At 35.0% G+C, this 22,884-nt stretch overlaps 4 protein-coding genes across 4 annotated transcripts in view; 3 read left to right on the top strand and 1 right to left on the bottom strand.

The window, feature by feature from the left end:
- The window catches only part of Phum_PHUM602350 (Cadherin-23 precursor, putative), a gene marked incomplete at both ends in the record, with an annotated part of 30,123 nt that extends 15,840 nt beyond the window's left edge, over positions 1–14,283 (top strand). The window contains 10 exons of the mRNA XM_002432798.1: positions 454–518; positions 699–1,549; positions 3,308–3,792; positions 4,321–4,556; positions 9,124–9,964; positions 10,044–10,329; positions 10,403–10,693; positions 11,034–11,343; positions 11,427–11,570; positions 11,655–14,283. Of these exons, the coding sequence (XP_002432843.1) occupies positions 454–518; positions 699–1,549; positions 3,308–3,792; positions 4,321–4,556; positions 9,124–9,964; positions 10,044–10,329; positions 10,403–10,693; positions 11,034–11,343; positions 11,427–11,570; positions 11,655–14,283 (6,138 nt within the window). The remainder of the gene's footprint in view (positions 1–453; positions 519–698; positions 1,550–3,307; positions 3,793–4,320; positions 4,557–9,123; positions 9,965–10,043; positions 10,330–10,402; positions 10,694–11,033; positions 11,344–11,426; positions 11,571–11,654) is intronic.
- A 1,683-nt stretch (positions 14,284–15,966) lies between these two features.
- On the top strand, positions 15,967–16,743 carry Phum_PHUM602340 (uncharacterized protein; the record flags this gene model as incomplete). Its single annotated transcript, XM_002432797.1, has 4 exons — positions 15,967–16,096; positions 16,187–16,231; positions 16,382–16,455; positions 16,570–16,743. The coding sequence occupies 4 exons, from the start codon at positions 15,967–15,969 to the stop codon at positions 16,741–16,743; spliced, it is 423 nt and encodes a 140-aa protein (XP_002432842.1).
- A 227-nt stretch (positions 16,744–16,970) lies between these two features.
- Phum_PHUM602330 (uncharacterized protein) lies at positions 16,971–18,106 on the top strand (the record flags this gene model as incomplete). Its single annotated transcript, XM_002432796.1, has 3 exons — positions 16,971–17,046; positions 17,126–17,277; positions 17,354–18,106. 3 exons carry the CDS (start codon positions 16,971–16,973, stop codon positions 18,104–18,106), a joined length of 981 nt encoding a protein of 326 aa, XP_002432841.1.
- Positions 18,107–19,916: 1,810 nt separating this feature from the next.
- Positions 19,917–22,884, bottom strand: part of Phum_PHUM602320 (zinc finger protein, putative) — a gene marked incomplete at both ends in the record, with an annotated part of 12,118 nt that continues 9,150 nt past the window's right edge. Inside the window, one exon of the mRNA XM_002432795.1 lies at positions 19,917–20,964. Within this exon, the coding sequence (XP_002432840.1) occupies positions 19,917–20,964 (1,048 nt within the window). The remainder of the gene's footprint in view (positions 20,965–22,884) is intronic.

Raw genomic sequence — 22,884 nt, 5'->3', positions numbered from 1 at the left:
TGATAATGATGATGATGATGATGATGATGATGATGATGATGATAAATCAATAAGTAAACGTCATTCGTATAATGCAGACTGCGAGTATTTCTTTTTTATTTTATTTCCGGACATCGTCGTCGTCGTAGTCGGATTTGTTTACTTTCCAGAAATTCCAGGTGAAACGTCATCGTCATCATCATCATCATCATCAAATCGTTTCGGCATTTACCATTAGGGTGGTCAGGGTGATCATATCGGTCGTTACATTCGTGACAATGGTTATAATCGTCCATAAAAATAATTTTTACGATCTTCTTCTTCTTCGTCTTCGTCATCATCATCATCGTCGACGTCGAATAATTTTCCTTTTTAAATTTATCGCGCGGATTTCTCTCTCTCTCTCTCTCTCTCTCTAAACGTTCTTTTTGTTGAATTTTTTATTAATTTCTTTTTTCTTTTTCTTTATATCAGGTCAAAGAAAATGTTAAAATTGGTTACGTCGTCGGTACTGTCGCACCAACGGATTCATTCAATTCGTTAACAGAACAACAAAATGATAACCTTGTACGATACACGCTCACGAGTTCATCATCATCATCATCATCATCTAGGACGACGGCGATGACGAACACGAGCGGCGGTGACGACGACGACGACGACGACAACGAGCCAGCATTCGAAATAGATAAAAGAGTTGGAAATTTAGTCGTTTGTAGAGAATTGGATAGAGAAAAACAATCTGATTATTTATTGGAAGTGAGAGCGTTGGACACGAGTGCGACAAACAACCCTCAAAGCAGTGCCGTAACCATACGTATTGAAATAGTAGACGTTAATGATAATTCACCGGTTTGGCCTGAGAATCCGATAACAATAGAATTACCAGAAGACACACCGGTCAGCACGGTCATATCAAATTATTCGGCTTTCGATGCTGATACCTCATCTAATTCCGATTTACGATATAGTCTGCTACGATGTTATCCAGAATCAGGTACAAAAGTATTTGCCGTCGATATGCTAACGGGTATAATAACATTAAATTCCCCCCTGGATTACGAACAACTCACCGAATACACATTGATTGTATCGGCAACGGATCAAGCGGTGAACGTAACCGAACGTCGTACGACTTCTGCCACGTTTATTATTAAAATAACGGATTCGAACGATAACGAACCTTATTTCATATCACCCACGACGAAATCTATACTCGTTAACGATGCCATCGAACCCGGGTCCGTACTTGCGAAAATAATCGCCGTGGATTTAGATTCAGATGAAAATGGACGTGTTAGTTACACGATAACGAGCGGTAACGACGATGGTAAATTTTCATTGGATCACGATACGGGAATATTAAAATTATCAAAATCTTTCGTTATCGATAATAACACGTTGAAAAAAAATTCGTTTGTTTTAAATGTCACCGCCATGGATCACGGTTTGCCGCAAAAATTCAAAATGGCGTCCGTTAATATAGTTACGCAGGGTAATAACGAAATACCGCCGAAATTTATAAATTCAAATTATACGGTTTCCGTTGCGGAAGATTTACCATCTGGAAGTTCTATAATTACCGTCGAAGCAAGATATTTAAATTTTGATATCAACGGTGGTAATGGCGGCGGTAATGGCGGCGGCGGTGGAGGTCACAGCGGCGGTGGAAGCGGCGGTAAGTTTTTTTTTTAAAAACCGTTTACTCCTCGTAAATTGAACATTATTATCCGTTTTTTTACGTAATCAAATAATTTATTAAAACTTTACTTCTGCCACTACACATTTTACAAAAATTAAATTCCATAGAGGTAAAAACTCACGGATTCAAGGTCATTAATGTTTTTTTCCCCTCTATAATTTACTCTATTCACAACAATTTTTTTTTTTTTTTTTCGAAAACCGAATTTGTTTTCCTTCGAAATTTTTTTTTTATAAATTAACCTCTCATGGAATTTATATATATAATTAATAATAATAATAAAAATAATAATTGAACGTTGATCGTACGGGTATGGGTAGTTAAATGTATTTAATGTTAAAAAAAAAAATTATAGTCAGGTATGTATGTTGTTGTTGTTGTTGTTGTTGTTGTTGTTGATCTACTGAAAAGTTTTTTTAATAAAAAATTATTGGAGAATTCGTCGACGTAATCGTCGTCGACGACGACGACGACGACGACGATGGCTTATAACCAATAATAATTAAATAATTTAAAAAAAGTTGATTATTATTATTTTTTTTTAAATTAAAAAAAAAAAAAAAAACGAGTACGAGAGATTGTTTGTTTCGTTGGAGGTGGGGAAAAACTAAGGAAGGAAAAGGGGGCGGAGTCAAATACGCGATGAGGAAGAGGAGTGTGGAGTGGGATGGGGTGAGGTGGGGAAAAAAAGAAAATGGCGCGCGTTCGGAAAAGATAAGGAAGGAAAAAATGGGTGGGAACGTGTGGGAAAAAAAGCTCGACAGTTTTGCCATCCGCCATTTTTTTTTAAATATATTTTTCTCCATTTTTATTTCGAATTTATTTATCTATTGACACGATGATTTCGTGCCACGTTCATCACGACGGTTGGGGAAATTTGAAAATTATTTTTCTTACCGTACCTGACTACTCTTGTTTTTTTTTTTTTATTCCTTTAATTACGGTTATTCTTTTTCGTTTTTTTCTCTTCGAACCTTCTTTTCCCGTATGATAATAATAATAATAATAATAATTATTATTATCAATAATAATTTGAAAGTAATTTCGTCAAAGTGAGAGTTGTTACAACGCACACGCACACACTCGCACACGCACCAACAAAAAAAATGAAAAAAGTTTTTAACATCGTCGCCATATTGGATTTCAGTAAATTGGATTAATAATAATAATAATAATAATAATAATAATAATAATAATAATAATAATAATAATAATAATAATAATAATTTTTTTTTTAATGACGATGAACTCCACACACACACGCACACGCACAACTTATCGATAATCGTTAATTTCGATTTTCAATACAAAAAAAAAAAAAAAATCCGTGTATGCGTACGTATCGATAATCGAATTATTATTATTATTATTAAAACGAATGAAAATTTTTTAATGGATGGATTAGAATTCATGACAGTGGCATTAGCTAAATATTTTTTTTTTATTTTTTCACTTTTTATTTTGATGTCAAAAATGTATAAGAAAAGGATCATTTTTCATTTATTTGACACGTTTTGAGAAAAAAAAAAAAAGAAAACAAACAACAAACAAACAAACAAACAAAAATTTCCTTTTTTTTTTGGTTCTAATTGGTTGGTTTTTTTTTTTTTTTATTTTTTTTAAAAGGCATTAAAAAGAACATGACATATCAGATACCCGTTGGCGTGGCAGAAGATAAATTTATCATCAATTCGAAAACAGGACTCGTTACAATTAAATCCACGTTGGATAGAGAAAGTCGAAGCGTTTATACTTTTCCCATTTACGTCACTGACGAAACCGGAAAACGACAGTATGACGTCACTTTGTTGACCGTAAACGTGTTGGACGTTAACGATCACGCTCCCGAATTTAAACAAGGTTCTTGTTATCCCATACACGTTCCGGAAAATACGGATTTGTCTGCTATACACAAAGTCGTGGCATCGGATTTGGACGAGGGTGTCAACGGTGAAATAACTTATTCCATAACTTCCGGTAACATCGGTAACAAATTCAGCATAGATATACATTCTGGACTTTTGAGCGCGAGACCACTCGACAGAGAAGTTCATTCGAAATATGTTTTGGGTATAACGGCTCAGGATAGAGGAAATCCGACGTCTTTGCAGGTACGAAAATTTTTTTTTTTTTCTATTGATCGGAATGAAAGAAAGAAAGAGAGAGAGTGTGTCAGAGAGATAGAAGTTCAGGTAAAAACAGAAAGACTAAATGAAAGAGAAAGAGAGAGACAAATACAGGAAAAAAGAGAAAGAGAGAAAGAAAATAAGAAAAAAGACAGACAGAGAGAAAGACGTTCAAATGAAAACAAAAAAAGAGAGAGAGAAAGCGTTCAAGTAAAATTAAAAAGAGAGAGTGAGAGAAATACAGGAAAAAAGAGAAAGAGAGAAAGAAAATGAAAGAGAAAGAAAGAGAAGAGAGAGAGAAAGCGTTGAAGAAAAATTAAAAAGAGAGAGTGAGAGAAATACAGGAAAGGAGAGTAGGAAAGAAAGAGAGAGAGAGAGAATGAAATACAGGTAACAACAGATAGAAAGAAAGAGAGTGTAATAAAGAGAACAAAGAGGGAGAGAGAGAGAGAGCAAGTGGTAATAATAATAATAATAATAATAATAATAATAATGACAAATGATTTTTCACAGGGTTCATGCAACATAACGATCGTCGTTGACGATGAAAACGACAACGATCCGCAATTTTCACAGCAAAAATATACGGCATCCATACCTGAAGACATTTTACCAAATTCTGACGTTCTCACCGTACACGCCGTTGATGCTGACACTGGAATAAATTCAAAAATATTTTATTCATTGGCAAACGAAACTCATTGGCTATTTAAAATAGATAATAAAACTGGAGTCATATCAACATCTGGGTAAGTTTCCACCATATTTTTTTTTCTCTCTCTCTCTCTCTCTAACCTACTCTTATTTCTCTTTTTTTTTTTTTTAAATTAAAAATTTTTAATTTTTTAAACACGAAAAAAACCCACGCTCAAAATAATGAGAGAAAAATTTTTTATTTTCCATCCTCCATTTTTTTTAATGTCATGTTTTTTTAATGGATCGAATCTTTTGTCTTCTCGTCGCCATTTTTTGTTGCCATTTTACACTTTTTCGTCTTAAAATCATAAACACTTATTAAAACAAATCGTAACGATAATAATAATAATAACTTTTTTACGACGCGAACGACAAGATTTTATTAAAAAAAAAAACAAAAAACCGTTGAAAATAAAAGAACGACAGCGATCACGACGCCATTTTGTTTTTATATCCGCCATCATTTACGACAGAGACGACATCTACGGTTAATTTTTGTAACTAATAAAATTCAATCGGAAAAAAAAAAATTTTTTTTTTTTCAATTTAACGGGTGGATGCTTTTAAATTTTTTTTTTTTTTTTTTATTCATTTTTTCTTTCGTTCATTTCCGGTTCCCGTATTATTATTATTATTATTATTATTAATTTTATCTAACATATTTTTCAACCTGAAATTCTTTTTTTAAAAAAAAGTTATTGTTCTATTAAAAAAAAAAAAAAAATTATTAAATTAACTAAAAACTCATTTCAATTACGTTAATTAATTTTTTTTTTTTCGTTGTTTTTATCCCTTCAATTCTTTTGTTTTGTTTTTATTAATGAAATTATTATCATTATTATCATCATTATTATTATTTCGAAAAAAACTCCGCCGCCGCCGCCATATTTGACTGCACAGAAAAAAGAAAAAAATTAATTAAATTTAAATGGTTTTAATTTAAATTGTAATTTCTTTCTAAAAAAAAAAAAAAAAAAAAAGAATCGCGAGGGAAAGAGACAGAGAGAGGGGGAGGGGGAGGGAAAAGGAGGAAGAGGGAAATAAAACGACGCCATTTTAAAAAAAAAAACGCGAAAAAAGAAAAAAAATTTTCACACCGTCTACGTCATTTTCTTATTGTTTTCCATTTTCTTTTTTCTTTCAATTAAAATAATGTGAAGGGTCTGAGTCGTGGCACCAACGAGGAAATGAACGATTTTATCATTATTATTATTATTAACTAATTCCACGTTGGATAATAATAATGATAATTTACGGGAAAAAAAGTTTAATTAAATACTTGAGAATAAAAATCTTAATAAAAACGGAAATCGATTTGAAGAAAATTTAATTTTTTTAAAAATTGGCGCCATTTTTTCCTCCTTAATTTGACAATAATAATAATAATAAATCAATCGTTTAATTGATTTTTTTTTGTTGTGTTATCATCATTATGTATTATTATCCGCCATATTAATTTCTTTTTCTTTCTTATTCTCTCGCTTTTTACATTTAAAAAAAAAAAAATCTGGAAAAATTTAAAACGGTCTCTGGAACGAAGTAAAAGATTCCAAAAATTACGCCATCTTTTTTTCAAATATTAATAATAATAATGATGATTGTTTTCATAACACTTAGTATTGAGTAGTTGAAGAATGAATTTTATTTTTTTTAAAATTTTATAACCTTTTCATAATTTTCTATAGTTTTTTTTTTTTTTTTTTTGATAATGATAATGATAATGATAAAAACCTGGAAATTTTTTTTTTATGGAGAAAAAAAAAACAAAAAAATTTTAAAAGAAAATAATCAATTTTGATGAGTTGGCTAAAAAAAATTATTATTATTATTATTATTATTAATTGATTTCTCCTTTTTTTGGTTTTTTTTTCTCCAAAAAACAAAAAATCCCAAGGAAATTCAGGGAAAAAAAACCTACAAAACCTCTTTTAATATCATCATTATCATCATCATAATTATAATCATCACCACCACCACCCTCACTATTATCACCACCAACATCCCCATCATCATCATCATCACCACCACCACAACGCAACCATTACTACAATCATCTTCATTATCATCATCATCGTCATCATCGTCACCACCATTATCATCATCATCGTCATCATCATCATCATCATCATCATCATTGATTTCATCCCTCATTCGTACTAATTACGGCACTGATCGAGTATTAACGATTACTTCTTCTCATTTCTCTTATTTATTAAATACAATTGATAATAATAATGATCATTCCCGTTTCCATCACGTGCCCAAATTGTCGTACCTGGAATACCTTTTTTGAAAACATAAAATTCCAAAATTAGTTTTTGGTGGGAGAGGGGGGAGGGGAAAGAGAGGAAGATATTTGAATATCCCACGTGGCATCTACGCGAAATCACGTTTTACATTATTATTATTATTATTATTATTATTATTATTATTATTAATATTTAATAACTTCAAATTATTATTATTATTATTAACGTTAAAAAATTTTTTTTTTCAAACTCGTCGAACCTGATTATATAAAAAAATAAAATAATTAACGATTAATAGTTTAAGTCGTTTATAATAATAATAATAATAAAAATAATAATAATAATAATGATAATAATAATTTGAAAAAAAAAATACGTCATCGATATCGATCGATATTAAAAAGGGGGAAAAAAAAAGATGGCGTTCGTTCGTTCGTTCGTTATGATAGATTTTCCGCACGGGTAACGAAAACATCCGAACATTTCCGAATCTCTCGCTTCACTGGCTCATCGTCGTCGTCGTTGAATAAAAGACGGTGACGTCAGCACGGTGGTGGTGGGGAGTGACGATTATGCAACGTCGCAATTTTTCATTTCTCCCTAATTCCACCCGAGTGTGTTTACGAATGACGTTTTATCATAATAAATATTATTATTATTATTATTATTATTTGTCGTTGTCGTTACGTAATCGCACGAGAAATTTATATATATTAGTGATAACGCGAACGTTCGTGAGAACGCCAACGCGAAATGGAATTTCCATTTACGAAAAAATTTCATATTATTATTATTATTATTTTTCCAGGTTTTTTGTTGTTGTTATCGCGGATAAGAAAAAAAAAAAAAATTCACGACGATGATGATAATGATGATAATAATAATAATGATAATCTTTCGAAAATTGTGGGAAAAAAAAAAAATTTTTTTTTTTTTTTTTATTTATTTTGAATGTCATCTGATAGGAGCGTAAAACATTAACACCCGGAATGACTAATGATTTCAAAGTGGCCATTATTATTATTATTATTATTATTATTATTATTATTGGACACAATATACTCACGTTCGTTCTCGGCCTCCTTGTTAGTCCCCCTTTTTTTTTTTTTTAACGCCATATTTACGCTTCTTCGCCACCGCGCACCGCCACCGTCGCTCCCGTCACAATCCCTCATCATCATCCATCTGACTTCTTCTCCGTCATTATTATTATTATTATTACGAAATTTTTTTTTTCGGCTATTAAAAAAAAAAATCATTATTATCATTATTATTTCACGTTTTAACGACACTTTTTCTTTTAACGTGGGAGTAGAAAGAAAAAAAATGGAAAAGATTTAAAAAAAAAAAAAAAATGGATGCGAGTTCATAAAAGAATAGAATTTTTTTTTTTGGAACTTTCCAACCGGAAATCACCGACGGAAACGGGAAGCGGGAAGCGGGGGTGAAGGGGAAAATGGAAGGGGGAGGGGAAGGACGACAGGATTTTCGAAATAATACAAAAGAAAACTGATTCATTCGAATTGGATCAAAAGGGATTTTTTCCTTTCGCGCCATTTTTTTTTTTTTAAATTTCGAATCGGAGTAAAGGGAAGGGGGAAGAGGAGGAGGAGGAGTTCAGAGATGTGGAGGAGGGAAAGGGGGGTATCGAGCGGTGACGTAATGACGTCGACAGTAGTCGTTTTACTAAAAGAAATTTCTTTAACAAATAAATTAATTGGTCTGTCGAATGTCGAAATTACGAAAAGAGAGAGAGAGAATGGGGGGAGAGGGAGGGAGAGGGGGATATAATTGCGGTGTCGTCGACGTGGAAGTAGAAAAATAAAAAAAAAATATTAAAAGAGAGAGAAAGAGAGAGAGATATATATAGAGGTTATTATTTTATAAACAAGTTTTTGCCGTCCCATCCCATCCCGTCTCTCTCTCTCTCTCTCTCTCTCTCTCTCTCTTTCTCTCTTTGATAACAAACGGATATGAAAAAAAAAAAAAAAAAGGTTTTTAATGAAAGATTTAGACCATGACTAAGATCTAATTTAGGTACATTAAATATAATTTTCAAAATTATTTTATATAAAAAAAAAAATAATAATAATAATAAAAATGAAAAATTATAGGGTTTAAATTATTTTTTCATAAGTTTAAAAAAAAAAAAAAAATCAGGAGAGAGAGAGAGACAAAGAGAGAGAAAGAGAGAGAGAAATTTGCTCCGTCATCAAAACGTAACAGAAGAATCGATCCGCCATATTTGTTTTTTTTTTTTTCCCCCCCCATTTACTCGCATAATAAAACGTCGCCATTTTATTATGCCCTCTCGCAAAAATAAAATTTATTTTTTTTTTACCGGAAATGACGTCAATTTTTTTTGTTACAGATTTTTCGACAGGGAAAAAATAAACGTTTACGAATTTCAAGTAGTTGCCAGCGATGGCGGAAGATACGATGCCAGATGGAAAAAGGTACCCGTACGAATCACAATAACGGATGTTAACGATAACAAACCGGTTTTCACATCGAATCCGTTTTTCGTACAAGCGCCCATATACACTCAAGCCGGAAGTAGTTTGATTAAAGTAACGGCAACGGATGATGACGAGGGTACAAATTCGGAAATTGTTTATTCGTTTTTAAACGAACCCCCAAATAATAAATTTAAAATAAATCCGAATACCGGATTGGTCACGGCGAGTTCATCACTTTCAAGCGATTCCGGTAAATTATTTCATTTGGAAATATTAGCCAGGGATAGGGGTAATCCACCCAAAAGTGGTAAAGGTCTTTTGGAAATAAGAATCGGAAACGGAAACGATAATAATAATTCCGCACTGAGATTTCAAAATTCTACATATGACGTCACACTTTTGGAAAACACTTCCGGGTCTAAGGAAATATTACAAGTTTCCGCCGTTCGTACCGATGGGAGACGTCACCGTATTAAATATTCGTTGTTGACCGGTCGTCACGAAAATTTATTTACAATCGATTCGAAAACCGGATGGATAAAAATCGAACAAAGTTCCGTCAATTATTTAGATTACGAAAATTTTAAATCCATCAAACTCACCGTCATGGCGGAAACCGATGGTCCTTTGTTTGGTTATTGTGACGTCATAATTAAATTACAAGACGAAAATGATAACGCGCCAAAATTCACGCAAGAATATTATACTGCTTCCGTTTGGGAGGGTAATAATAAAGGAACATACGTCATGCAGGTAAATGCCGGAAATGTTTTACGGAAGTCTCGCGCGAGAGTTTATGTCACGTCATAACGTCGACCGTTTTTCGTTTAAGGTATCCGCAACGGATTTAGACGAAGGTTCAAACGCTCACGTTCTCTATCACATAGTTGATGGTAATCACGATAATGCTTTCGTCATAGAACCTCCTTTTAGCGGCCTCGTCAAAACCAACATAGTATTGGATCGTGAAATTCGTGACGTTTACAAATTGACGATAATCGCGACGGATGAAGGAAATCCACAACTCACGGGTACGGCAACGTTAAGGGTTAACATCGTCGATGCTAATGATAATCAACCAACGTTTCCACCACACGGTGTCATATCCGTTAGCGAGGGTAAGTCATAGCCAAACCTTTCAACTTCATCCCATCGACGCAATCGTTTGATTTTGTGTGTTTTTCCTAACAGGTACCGAAGTGGGTACGGTATTAACATCCGTGACCGCCAACGACGTCGACACGAATCCAACTCTGACGTATTTTCTAACGAAGGAAACAAACGAGTTCAGCATAGATAGATTCAGCGGTAAAATAATACTCGGTAAAAAATTAGATTACGAAAATAAAAAAGAATATAATTTGGCAATAATGGCGTCGGATACCGCGCACACGGCACAAACGTCATTGATGATACGAGTGACGGATGTCAACGACAATGCTCCGAGTTTTTCGAAACCGTATTATCAAGTAGTACTCACAGGTGAGGATTTTAAGGCACCCTACCTACCTACCTACCTACCTATCGGTTGTTAAAAAACAAATAATAATAATAATAATAATATTTAGTGTGATGGTTGTTGTTAGATGCGTAGGAATATAATGGCTTGGGGGCACCAATTAAATATTATACCCGGCTAGGATAGTGATTATAAGAACGTGATGACATTTCACTTGATTTTCGTCCCCCCCCTCGCCCCCTACCACCCTCCGCTCGTGTAGTAGTAGTACCAACTATCTAACCATCCTCCGGTAGCTCTAACTACCCGGCTTAACGTTTCTGCGTTAAACTAATATTTTTATGGGGTCTTGTTTTTAAATAGATGGTCCAGATCACGTGACTCCTCTACTAACTGTCAACGCGACGGATTTAGATTCTGGTAACAATGCCAAAATAAAATATTCGTTATATAAACCCGTAAAAGGTATAACCATAGATGGTAGCAAAGGGATATTGAAAGCGAATAAAACGTCGCTCACGGAAATGATAATGACGGAAGGTGTTAAAGATATCGATTTGGCATTGGTTGCGGAAGATTATGGTATGCCATCACTTTCATCTCTGGCATCTGTTAGGATTAGAGTTAATAATAATAGAGATTTCGGACCGTATTTCACACAAGAAGAATTTCAGTGAGTTTTTTTTTAAATTTTTTTTTTTTTTTCGAAAGAGTTTTCTTTTTCTATTGTTAATCACGTGGTATTTTTTCAATTAGGATAAGAATAAGAGAAGATAGTCAACGTGGTAGCAGTTTATTAAAAATTGCATCAGTCGATAATGGTAAATCACAAACGGGAGGAAGTAATGCTGAATTTTCAATCGTCGAAGGTAACGAAGATGGAGTTTTTCAAATATTAAGGTGAGTTTGGAGTTGGTTAGTGACACGTCATTTTTAAAATCCCGCGTTTTTATTATACTAAACGTTTTTTTATTTGTTTTGCAGTCCGAGCGGTGATTTGGTACTTTTGAAAGAACCAGATAGAGAAAGGAAAAATTCGTATAAGCTACTTGTTTCCGCCGGAAATCATATTTACAGATCGAATAATGCCACGATATACGTGACAATAGATGATGCTAACGATAACGCGCCAATTTTTCAAGGATTAAATTCTGATGGTATTTACGAGGTGACACTTTCGGAATCGTCACCCATCGGTACTTCCGTTATCACTTTGTTTGCGAACGACACGGATTTACCTGGTGGCCCCAATACGGAACTCACATACGATATCATATCCGGAAACGATGAAAATTTATTTTACATCGAATCGAAAGATGGTACCATAAAAGTTAATAATTTGTTGGACTACGACGATGGTATAACAGTTTATAATCTTTTGGTGAGAGTGAGCGATGGTGGTAAATATCCGGATCGACCACTATCGAATTTGGCAACGGTTAAAATCAAATTGAAAGACGAAAACGACAACGTACCCAAATTTCCGGTTTTGGAGTATTTCGAATTCGTAGCGGAAAACGAACCCGTAGGTACGAGCGTATTCACGGCGAGAGCCGTCGATGCCGACAAAGGAATTTTCGGAAAGTTAAATTATTCTATACTTTCTGCTGCCACGTCGACGGATTCGGGTTCGACGGATTCCGAAGGAAGTTGGAAATTGTTTAAAGTTGATTCGAACACGGGCGTCGTTTCGACGAATTCCGTTTTCGATTACGAAAATAAAAACAGATACGCTTTCATTTTACACGCCGTCGATGTCGATGGTAAAACGGCAAAGGTCAGAGTTCATATTGAAATAGAGAGCAGAGATGAATTTCATCCGCAGTTCACTGATAGGACTTATAGATTTACCATTCCTCCGCCATATTCGGATGGTTTGTTACCCGTCGGTACTATAATTGGTAACGTCGAAGCGACGGATCGTGATAAGGGACCCGACGGTAAAGTCGTTTATCAGTTGACGACTCAACAAACTTATTTTAAAATCAACAGAACGACGGGAGCCATTATGGTTAAGAAGAAACTTGATGATAACGTCAAGGAATCCAACAGGGATATAAGTTTTATAGTGACTGCATCCTCTGGAAAACAAGGATCGCTTACCAATACGACCGTTGTTGAAATAATCATCGATCCCCTTGCCGAACACGGTTTGAATTTGGCGAGTACCGTCGATGGTAACAATAACAAATCCATGGCGACCGGCGGTGGTGGTGGTCTTGCCGATTGGGCACTAGGACTATTGATAGCTCTTATTCTTATACTTTTAATTTTTGGCGGAGTGTTTTTGTTTCTGCACATGAAAAACCGAAGAAATAAAAAAGTTAACAAACCCGCATTGAGCACGGGTAGTACGGTGAACGGTTCGGACGGTTTCGTCGATCCCAGTGCGTTCGATACGATTCCGATAAGAGGAACGGGAGGAATTCAGGGTACGGGTCCTTTCGCACCTCCAAAATACGATGAAATACCACCGTATGGAAACAATCATCGTAACACGAGCAGTTCGGGTAACGCGACGACATCCGAATTGAGCGGATCCGAACAATCGGGTAGTAGCGGTAGAGGATCTGCCGAAGATGGCGAAGACGTCGAAGACGAAGAAATAAGAATGATCAATGAAGGTCCTCTCCAAGGTCGAGAAGGTGGGATACATCATCAAAACATGGAAGAAGATAACATATCAGATGTTTCCGTCCATAATACTCAAGAGTATTTAGCTAGGTTAGGTATTGTAGATAATTCAGGTATGGGTGGTGCCGTGGTGGGCGGAGGAAGTTCAACGTCGAGAAGGAGTTCGGACGCTTTATCCGCCGGCAACAAGGATATACTACAGCAAGGTGTTCCAATAGATTCTTTGCGTATGTTCGACGAAGAAGGTGCCGGAGATGCAGACATTAGTAATTTAATATATGCCAAATTAAATGACGTTAGTGAAAGAGGAAGTGCGGAAGATTCGAGTGCGGTCGATCGGGTTATACTTTCCGGTTTCGACGTGCCCGGAGTGAACGGAGTCGGTACGCAACAACCATCGATGACGGGAAGTCTTAGTTCTATAGTACACAGTGAAGAAGAATTGACCGGTAGCTATAATTGGGATTATTTATTAGACTGGGGACCACAGTATCAACCCTTGGCACACGTTTTTTCCGAAATAGCCAGGTTAAAAGACGATACGGCGAGTGTGCAAAGTACAAATAGCGGTTCGGCGAGTAGCAAAGGCGGAAAAGGTGTCATATCGACATCTAAAACATTACCCCCTCCGCTTTTGACGAGCGTGGCTCCTAGAAGCATTGCCGCTCCCGTTATAGCTCCACGTAGAACCGGACATACTAGTCATCATTCATCGACCCCTCATCATTCCGTTTCATCACAACAGCATCAATTACTCTTATTACCAAGGTCGCCGATAAGTCACGATGCATCCGGTGCTAGTTTCAACACATCCGCGGCCATGTCGCCTAGTTTTTCACCATCCCTCTCCCCTCTCGCAACGAGAAGTCCCTCCATATCTCCTCTTTTCACTCCGGGTATGTCTACATCTCATCACGTCATATCCATACCGAGGCAAAATCAAAGGAATACCGTCACAGAAACCGAACTTAGAATTTAAACATTCCTCCCCCGAGATGCTTCCACGACCATCTTTTCCTCCCCCTTCCTCCTCCCCCTCCTTGTAAATAATGTGAATTCACATATTAATAATAATAATAATAATTAAACGTCGTATACGCATCGGTTTGATTTTCAACAAATGTAAAACGTTCCTAACCAAATAAAAATTTAAAATACAAAAAAAAAAAAAAAAAAAAAAAAATCGAACGTTTTAATAAAACGATTTAAAAAAAAAAAAAAAAACCGTTAACGGTGCCATTTTGAAATTTCATCAATTTCGTCTTATTTTCTCTTATATTAAACAATAATAATAATAATAATAATTCGATATGAAAAGGTTTCATTTTTTTTTAATGACATCATTCGAAAAGGTTTTTTTATTTCTTTCTACTTTTTTTCTTTTCATTAAATTAAAACGTTCGAAAATTTAAAAAAAAAAAAAAAAAGAAAAAATCAACCGTTAAATAACCGTTAACTTTTTTTTTTTTTGTTTTATTGTAACCAAAGAATGTAATTACGTTATATTACTTTTTTTCCTCTTTTTTTTTTTAGTTTATTATTATTATTATTTCATCGATAATGTGTATTGATAGATTAATAATGTATCAATAAATTTAATAAAGTTATTGCGGTTATTAATAATAATAATATTACGATAACGGTTGATTTCATTTTTTTTTTTTTTTTTACGTAAAAAGTCTGATGTATGTTTATATAATGAGTTTTTTTTTTTTTTTTTTAAAAAAAATTGTTTATTATCATTTTGTAAAATTAAAAAAAAAAAAAAAAAAGATTTCCCATTTTGTTGGGATAATTAATTAATTAATTAAATAATTTTTAATTTATACATAAAATAAAAAATAAATAAATAAATAAATGTGTTTAAAAAAAAAAAAATGGCCGCTGTTTTGTTTTTTTCATTGTTTTCTTCATTGTTTTCCTTGTTTGTGTTTATTTATAATTCAGGTACTTACTTATTTTATGATTATTTTGTTTTTGGAATCCATTTTAAATCGTCAAAACCTTTTTTTTCTAAGTAAATTCCTTTTTTTTTCTTATTAAATAAAATAATTTTTAACGTTTTGTTTTGTATCCCTCCGGAGACACGCCCTGACCTCTACAGTTGAAAAAAAGAAATAATTTTTGGCGGGTTTTTTGCATGCGGTGAGAAATAAACCACGCGGACGTGGCATTAGTGGCATCACTTAATTTTTTGCCAAGCGTTGTGTAGGGTGTTAATCGTTTTTTTTTATTTCATACGTTTTATTGGGAAATAACGACTTTAATTTATTGTTATTAATTATTAGTAATTAACTTTCGACATGTTTATGTAAGTAGATAATTTTAATTGTTTACAAAAAAAAAAAAAAAGGGGAAAATTCAACAGTTTCGGTTAGGTTGCGGTTGCTTTATATGTAAAAATTAGTGTTGGGCATTTCATCATCGTGTTCAGTCATTTTATTTTGTTGGATTTTTTAAAAGAATAAAATTTAATTTGTTTTTTATATAAATAAGAATTGTTAGAAAAGATAGATAAATAATCGTCGCGTCGTTTTTATATTTTCATAGATTTATTCAATCCATTTGAACATCATCATTTTTACAAATTTTTTTTTTTTAGGTTACATTAAATACATTTTGCCTTTTTTTTTTTGTTTGGGGGGGGGTTTAAAATATTGTCATGGAATTTTCTGATGATGTTTTACAAGGATTAACATATTTAGCAAGTGGAAATTATTTAACTGATGATAATTATAAAAAAATTGTCGATAGTTGTTTGGGACTTTTAGGAGGAGAACAAAATATTGAAAGTTTGTATATATATATATTTTAATTTTTTTTTTTTTACTTATTTAGAAAAATACAATAGGAAACCTTTTATTTTTCTTGTATTTTTACAGGAGTGTCAAGTATCTGCCCTGAAAAAAGTGACATTGTTAAAGAAAGTTATGCTTCGTTGATGACACTCACATTGGAATTCATTCGACACGATGGCGAAGATGATTTGAAAAATTTTTTAATAAAACATAATTTTAAATCGTCAAGAATCGATCAGTACATGAAAAGTTTTAACTTTTATAAAAATTCAATTATAGATTGTTTAAATAATTGTCACTCCGATTGGCCTAATATAATCGATGCAGATTGGAGTTTAGAATACATTGTCAAGGTTGGTTGATATCGCCAGAAATGTTTTAACAGTAGGAGAAACACTCAAAAGAGTATCATAAATAGCAGTAAGAGTAGTAGCAGAAAATAATATTTCTTTTTTTTTTGTTTTTAGTCGAATGCTTGCAATCATGTCGGTGAATTTTTATACTATATCGTTTTGACGACTGAAAAAGATGGGAAAATTGATTATGTTCGTTTCGCATGCGATTTACATCAGTTACAAGATTTATCGACAAAATTAAAAGAAATTGTTTGTCATATTGAAAAAATTTCATCTTATTCTTAAAACAAGAAAAGGAGAAGAACATTTAAAAGCAACAACAAACAACAACAGTATCAATAAAAACAAATTTACAATAGTGAGAGTAGCAGAAACACTCGAAAGAGTATCAACATCAACAGCAGTAAGAGTAGCAGAAACACCTAAAAGAGCAACAGCAACAGCAAGAAGAGCAACACAATTAACAACAACAACAATTACAATTCATTATTTGCAAGAATCAACATTTCAAAATGTCTGATTTGTGGAATTTATGGGATGTTAAACCTCCACCAACATGTCGAACAAAACAATTATTAAATCGAAAAGGTTTGTTTGTGATAATTTCCCCCCCCCTCCTCACACAACTAAAGAAACCTTTTTTAAAAGTTTTTTTTATTTGTTGTAGAAATATTAAAATTAGTTAGCGATTTGGGTGAAATGATAAGTACATTAAATCAACTTCCACATTTGGATAAGGAAGCAGGACTCTTATCGAGATTTCTTTATTTAAACAAAAGAGCTTTTAGACATGATAAAGGACTTAGGAATTTAGTTCAGGTATGGCATGGTACAGCACAACACAACAAACAAACAAACAAACAAGCTAAAACATTCATTTATTTTTGTATTTCAGATTTATCAATGTTTGAAAAGATATTTAAAATTAGATTTTTATTCGACGGTTACCAATTACAAATCAACACTTCCGGTTAATATTTCACCGAAAGTAACTCACGCGTTTTTACCAACGAAACAAATGCTTCAATGGCTACTCCTGCGATTGCAAACATTTTCGAAATTATTCGCGAGAATAATAAAATTATCGACGGTTGCGAGTCATCACATTTACGGTAAACTTTGTTTGGGTTGGTCAATGAAACAAACGATATTCATGTACGGCATAAATGCGAGATTATTAGTCATATCGAAATATATCGTATCGAAATGTATCGAATGGTACGATAAATTATACGATTATTTAATAATTTTCGATTCGGATTCGAATTTTTCCTCCTATTATTCGTGTCCTCGTGATTTGAAAACGTGGTTGGGTCGTGATGCGAATGTGTCGCCCCTATCGGATAAAAATCAAATCATTGATAATTTATTTAAAATGATGGAAATGAAAATGAGGAGTAGGAAAAAAACGGAAGAAGAGGATGAAACGGCCGTCGCTTATTATAAATTTTTATCAAAATTTTTCGAATCCGATCGTGCGACTACGATATTGTCACAATCGGACGACGTGGAAGAAGAAGAAGAAGAAGATGGCGTCGTCGTCGTGGGAGAAGATGATGATAAAAGGGGAAAAGATACGAACGAGAATTTAAATGAAAGGGAAAAGAAGAGAAAAATTGAAAATGTCGAAGATGTCGGAGGTGAATAAATTTTTCTTTCTCTCTCTCTTTCTCTTTGTCTTTCTCTTTCTAACACGAATTTTTTTTGTTTCAGTTCCGTTGAAAAAATTGACAAAAAGAAATTCATTTAATAATAATAATAATAATAAAACGAAGAAGAGGAATGATAATTACCAGAAGAAGAAGAAGATGAAGAAGAATGTCAAATATTAATAATTAAAATAAATAAATAATTAAATAAAAACTTTGACGACTTTTCTTTTTTTTCCCTTTATTATTATTATTATTATTAGGGGGTAGTGGTGGTTGGTCATTGTAGGCCGGGAGTAGTGGCGCACTCCTGTAATCCAGCTTCTTGGAGGCCGGGTGCAGCGGATGTTTTTTAACAGACCTGTACCCAATCAATCTTTGGAGGGGAAGTCGCAACCGTCTCACGAGGGTCAAGCCAAAGGAAAGAAGATTCGAAACCGTCTCGCAAGGGTCATGCCAAAGGAAAGAAGAACCGAAGAGGAAATGCAAGAGTCCTGCGTCGGCGAACGGGAATTTTCCGTCGGTAAGTTCTTTTTCTTTTATATTTTTAACATTTCTTGGGGGATCGGCGACCCCCGCCGATCTCGTCTATCTTTTCCTACCATTTACCGTTAGAGATAGGATACGATCAACTAACACAGACAACTTTTACTGGTGACGACGGTAGGTCTAAGTCCCACTCCCCGATTGTATTCTTAGGAAGTAGGCGTGTTTCCCGTTTCTTTCTCCCCCCCCGTGCGAAGGACCGGAGGACGCTACTGAAAGGGACCTGTCGAACGTACTAGGGGATGGCGGAACGGAGATTAGGGCGAATCCCTCCTAACGTGTGAACGGATAACTTTCTGACTTACCGGAGAGAGGTAACTGTAGGTCTTATTCCAGCAAACGTCTCCCCCGCCCTCTTCATACAAACCACGCTATTGCTTAGTTTTAGTGGGTAGTTTAATTGGGGTTTTAGTGGGTATAGGTCCCCCGGTTAGACTTTCGTTCCTTATCGAGCCCCACATTCCCTCTTCGGAGGGGTTAGTGAGTAAATCCGCATTTCTCCTGGGATAAAAAAAAAGGTCACAGACACACGCACACGCACATACGTCACATTTAAAAACGGCACGCGGGGTTCTTTTTTTTGAGATCGTGGCAGAAGACAATTTTATAATTTGCGAAATATATATACATAAATACGGGGATTGATTAATGAAGGAATATATTCGTTTAAAATATTTTTGTTTACGTTGAAAAAGTCATTATTTTACTACTACTGCCACGTTTTTTTTATCACGATTAGGACTCTTATGACGTCACACTACAAATACGTATTTAAATAATTTTTCTCGATATAATCATTTAAATTTTTATTATTTTAATTATAAAAAAAAAAAAAAACTACAAACTTATGAAAAAAAAAAAATTAAATTTGTACATAATTACTTATAAAAAAAAAAAAAATAATAATAATAATAATAATAATAGGTAACTTATAAAAATAATGATAAAGTTTTTTGAAAAGTATATATCTATGTAGACTGGACTTATCGTGTTTTCACATTAAGGCGGTCGGTTTCAAAAAAAATTAAAAACGTTATTAACCATACTTAACTTAGGGCGACGTGACTTTTCTTTGAATGAATGAGAGATCACATATTTTGTTTCCTGAGTTTATTTTTATTAATTACATTAACTTATTCCCCTCCCCTCCTTTTCTCCTCATTTTCACTTCCCCTATTTTCGCTACTTTCTCTTTTTACCCCTCCCTCCTCCGTCCCTCCCCTTTCTCCGTTCTTCGAAATAAAAATTTCACCCCGAAAATAATCAAAATCCTCCGTGATGATTATTATTATCCTTATCCGGATTATCCCGGATTCTAACGTTGGATGAATACTGTGAATAATTCGTCGACGCCGTCGCGTTCCGCCTCGTCGCGTATTCAGGTACGTTTGTTGTGTCGTCACGGGTTTGATATTCTTCCCCGCCGGTACTGCCACGACCGACATCCACTCCTCTCCTCGATAAATAATCGGGTAGAACTTGAGATATTTCCCTATACGAGTACTCATTTTCTTTTCTTTGGTAATACTCGGTACCTAACGCGTCGTCGGTATAATCGGTACTTCTTCCATTTCCTCTTCCGGAAATTGTTTCACCCTCATCGTCATCGTCATCGCCGTCTTCATCATCATCCCCTTTTCTCATTTCGCTTTCTACGGGTTCTCTTTTGACGTCATTATAATACTCATCATTCGTCGTACTATCCTCCTTATCTCGTACCCGATAGTTATTATCACCGTAGTAATTATCCCCCCTTCCTCCTCCTACTCCTCCTCGACCGTCGTACTCGTTTGCCGTTTTATTATCCGAATCTTCCGTCGTCATCGGCTTTCCCGCCGCCACCGCCCCCGCCGCCGTCGTCGTCCTGACGTCTCTGTGCGTTCTCCTATGGTAATTATACGTCGCTTTTATCCTAAACGATTTACCGCATATATCGCACGTGTAGGGTTTCTCACCCGTGTGCCTACGGAAATGTTGCCTGTAATTATCCTTACGACTGAACGTTTGTTCGCACACGGTGCATTTTATGTACCTGTCGGCTTCGTGTATGACGAGATGACGTTTGAATTGTTTGTTGACGTTGAATTTCTTACTACAAACGGGACATTGAAATTTTTTCTCATCCAAACAATACAAACTGTGTTCGTTCAAATTACTTATCGTGAAATATTTTTTACCGCACCTAACGCATAAAAATTGGGGGTCCGTTACGTGTTTGTACCTGTGTCCTTTCAATATGGCTTTCGTTTTAAATATTTTCAAACAGAAATCGCAAAAATATTCGGATTTGTCATTTATGTGACGTTGTCTCCTGTGACGTGTCAATTCCTCTTCGTTTCCCATATCTTCCCGGCAAATGTCGCAACAGTGATTTTTTTTCCTTTTAGAATTTTCCTGTTTTCTCGGCTTTTTCCTATCATCATCATCATCATCATCATCATCATTTTCGGGAACGACTAATGAATTATTTTTTATCCTTTTCTTTTTCTTCCTCCTCGTCGCCCCCGCCGCCCCCTCTGCCGTCGATTTCGTTTTGGTTTTATCTATCGTCGTCGTACGTTTTCTTTTATTGTTTTGTTCGTCTACGACTATGACGTATCTAGAGGGATCTATCGAATTTTGTTCTCCTCCTTCTCCTCCTCCACCTCCTCCTACTCCTCCTTCTTCTTCTTCCTCTTTTTCGTTGTTTATTTCCATTTTTGTTTCGACAACGGAAAACGGATCGTAAACTACGTCGTTCTCGTCGCCGTCGGTTACTTCGTCTTCTTCTTCTTCTTCTTCCCCTAATTCCTCATCATGTCCTTCGTCATTCACCACTTCTTCTTCTTCTCCTTTTTTCACCTTTTGAATCCTTCCGTTGTTTTCCGGATTTTTCCCAATCCGACATTGATCGTATTCATCTACATTGATTTTCGAATCGTCACCGACGTTTTTTAAATTCTGTAAAAATTTCAAACCAAATTTTTTTGTTTGTTTGATTGTTTGTTTGTTTTAACAATTTTTTTGGTTGTTTGAAATACGAGGACATGAGACGGAAGGGTACGGGGTACGGGTACGGGTAAAGACACAAACGACAACAAATAACAAAACGTGCAATAGTACTTGTAAACTTTTTACTTTTATAATACTTTCACATGCACGAGCAACAACAACAACAACAACAACGACAAACATGAACATAAAACAAAAATCATAGGAATAAAATGAAAATTAATAAATAAAAAAATAATCCGTTTGAATAATTTTTTTTTTTCAACTTTATTAATAACTTAATTATCGTAAACAATACAAAAAAACAATTTAAATAATAATAATTACAAATAAATTAATTAAATGATTTTTATTTTTCAGGTTGACGATGATGATGGGGGGGGACATAGGAAAAATGGAAAACGTCGACAAACAAACCACTTGGATCCGATTCCAGAAGTCAAAGGAAGGAGAAAAAAAACATGGAAAAGATAAGTATTGAATTAATAACATGATAACATTTCTCTTTAAAGTTTTATTTGAAATAGAATTAACAAAAAATTTTTATGTTACAGAATAGAATGATCCCGACACGGAAAACGGGAGAACGAACTTCAAGCAACAGGAGGCCCCGTCAGATGACAACAAAGTCCTTAAAGAAGACCACGAAGAAGAAGACGAAAAACAGAAAGGGGTACTTTAGGGGAAACCGGAGACTTGGAGATTTCGGGGGGGTGGGGAGGCAACTTTCGCATTACGGGGGACACCGGAGACTTGGAGATTTCGGGGGGTGGGGAGGCAACTTTCGCGTTACGGGGGACACCGGAGATTAGGAGATTTCGGGGGGGTGGGGAGGCAACTTTCGCATTACGGGGGACACCGGAGACTTGGAGATTTCGGGGGGGTGGGGAGGCAACTTTCGCATTACGGGGGACACCGGAGACTTGGAGATTTCGGGGGGGTGGGGAGGCAACTTTCGTATTACGGGGGACACCGGAGACTTGGAGATTTCGGGGGGGTGGGGAGGCAACTTTCGCGTTGGGGGGGACACCGGAGATTGGGAGTTTTCGGGGGGAGGGAAGGAACCGGAGGGAGAAGAACCGACGCCACTCATCGAAGTTCCTGGGAGAGTAACGAGACGAGAGAAGACGATGCAACCGCGGCGCGACACCCCCGGAGTGGGCCCCCTCCCCTAGAAGGGGGTCTTCTTTCTAAGGGAGTGGGCCCCCTCTCCTAGAAGGGGGTCTTCCTTCTAGGGGAG

Source organism: Pediculus humanus, genomic scaffold (assembly GCF_000006295.1).
Source record: "Pediculus humanus corporis 1103172108318 genomic scaffold, whole genome shotgun sequence".
NCBI classification, from domain to species: Eukaryota; Metazoa; Arthropoda; class Insecta; order Psocodea; family Pediculidae; genus Pediculus; species Pediculus humanus.
This window is presented reverse-complemented; position numbering and strand designations above follow the sequence as displayed.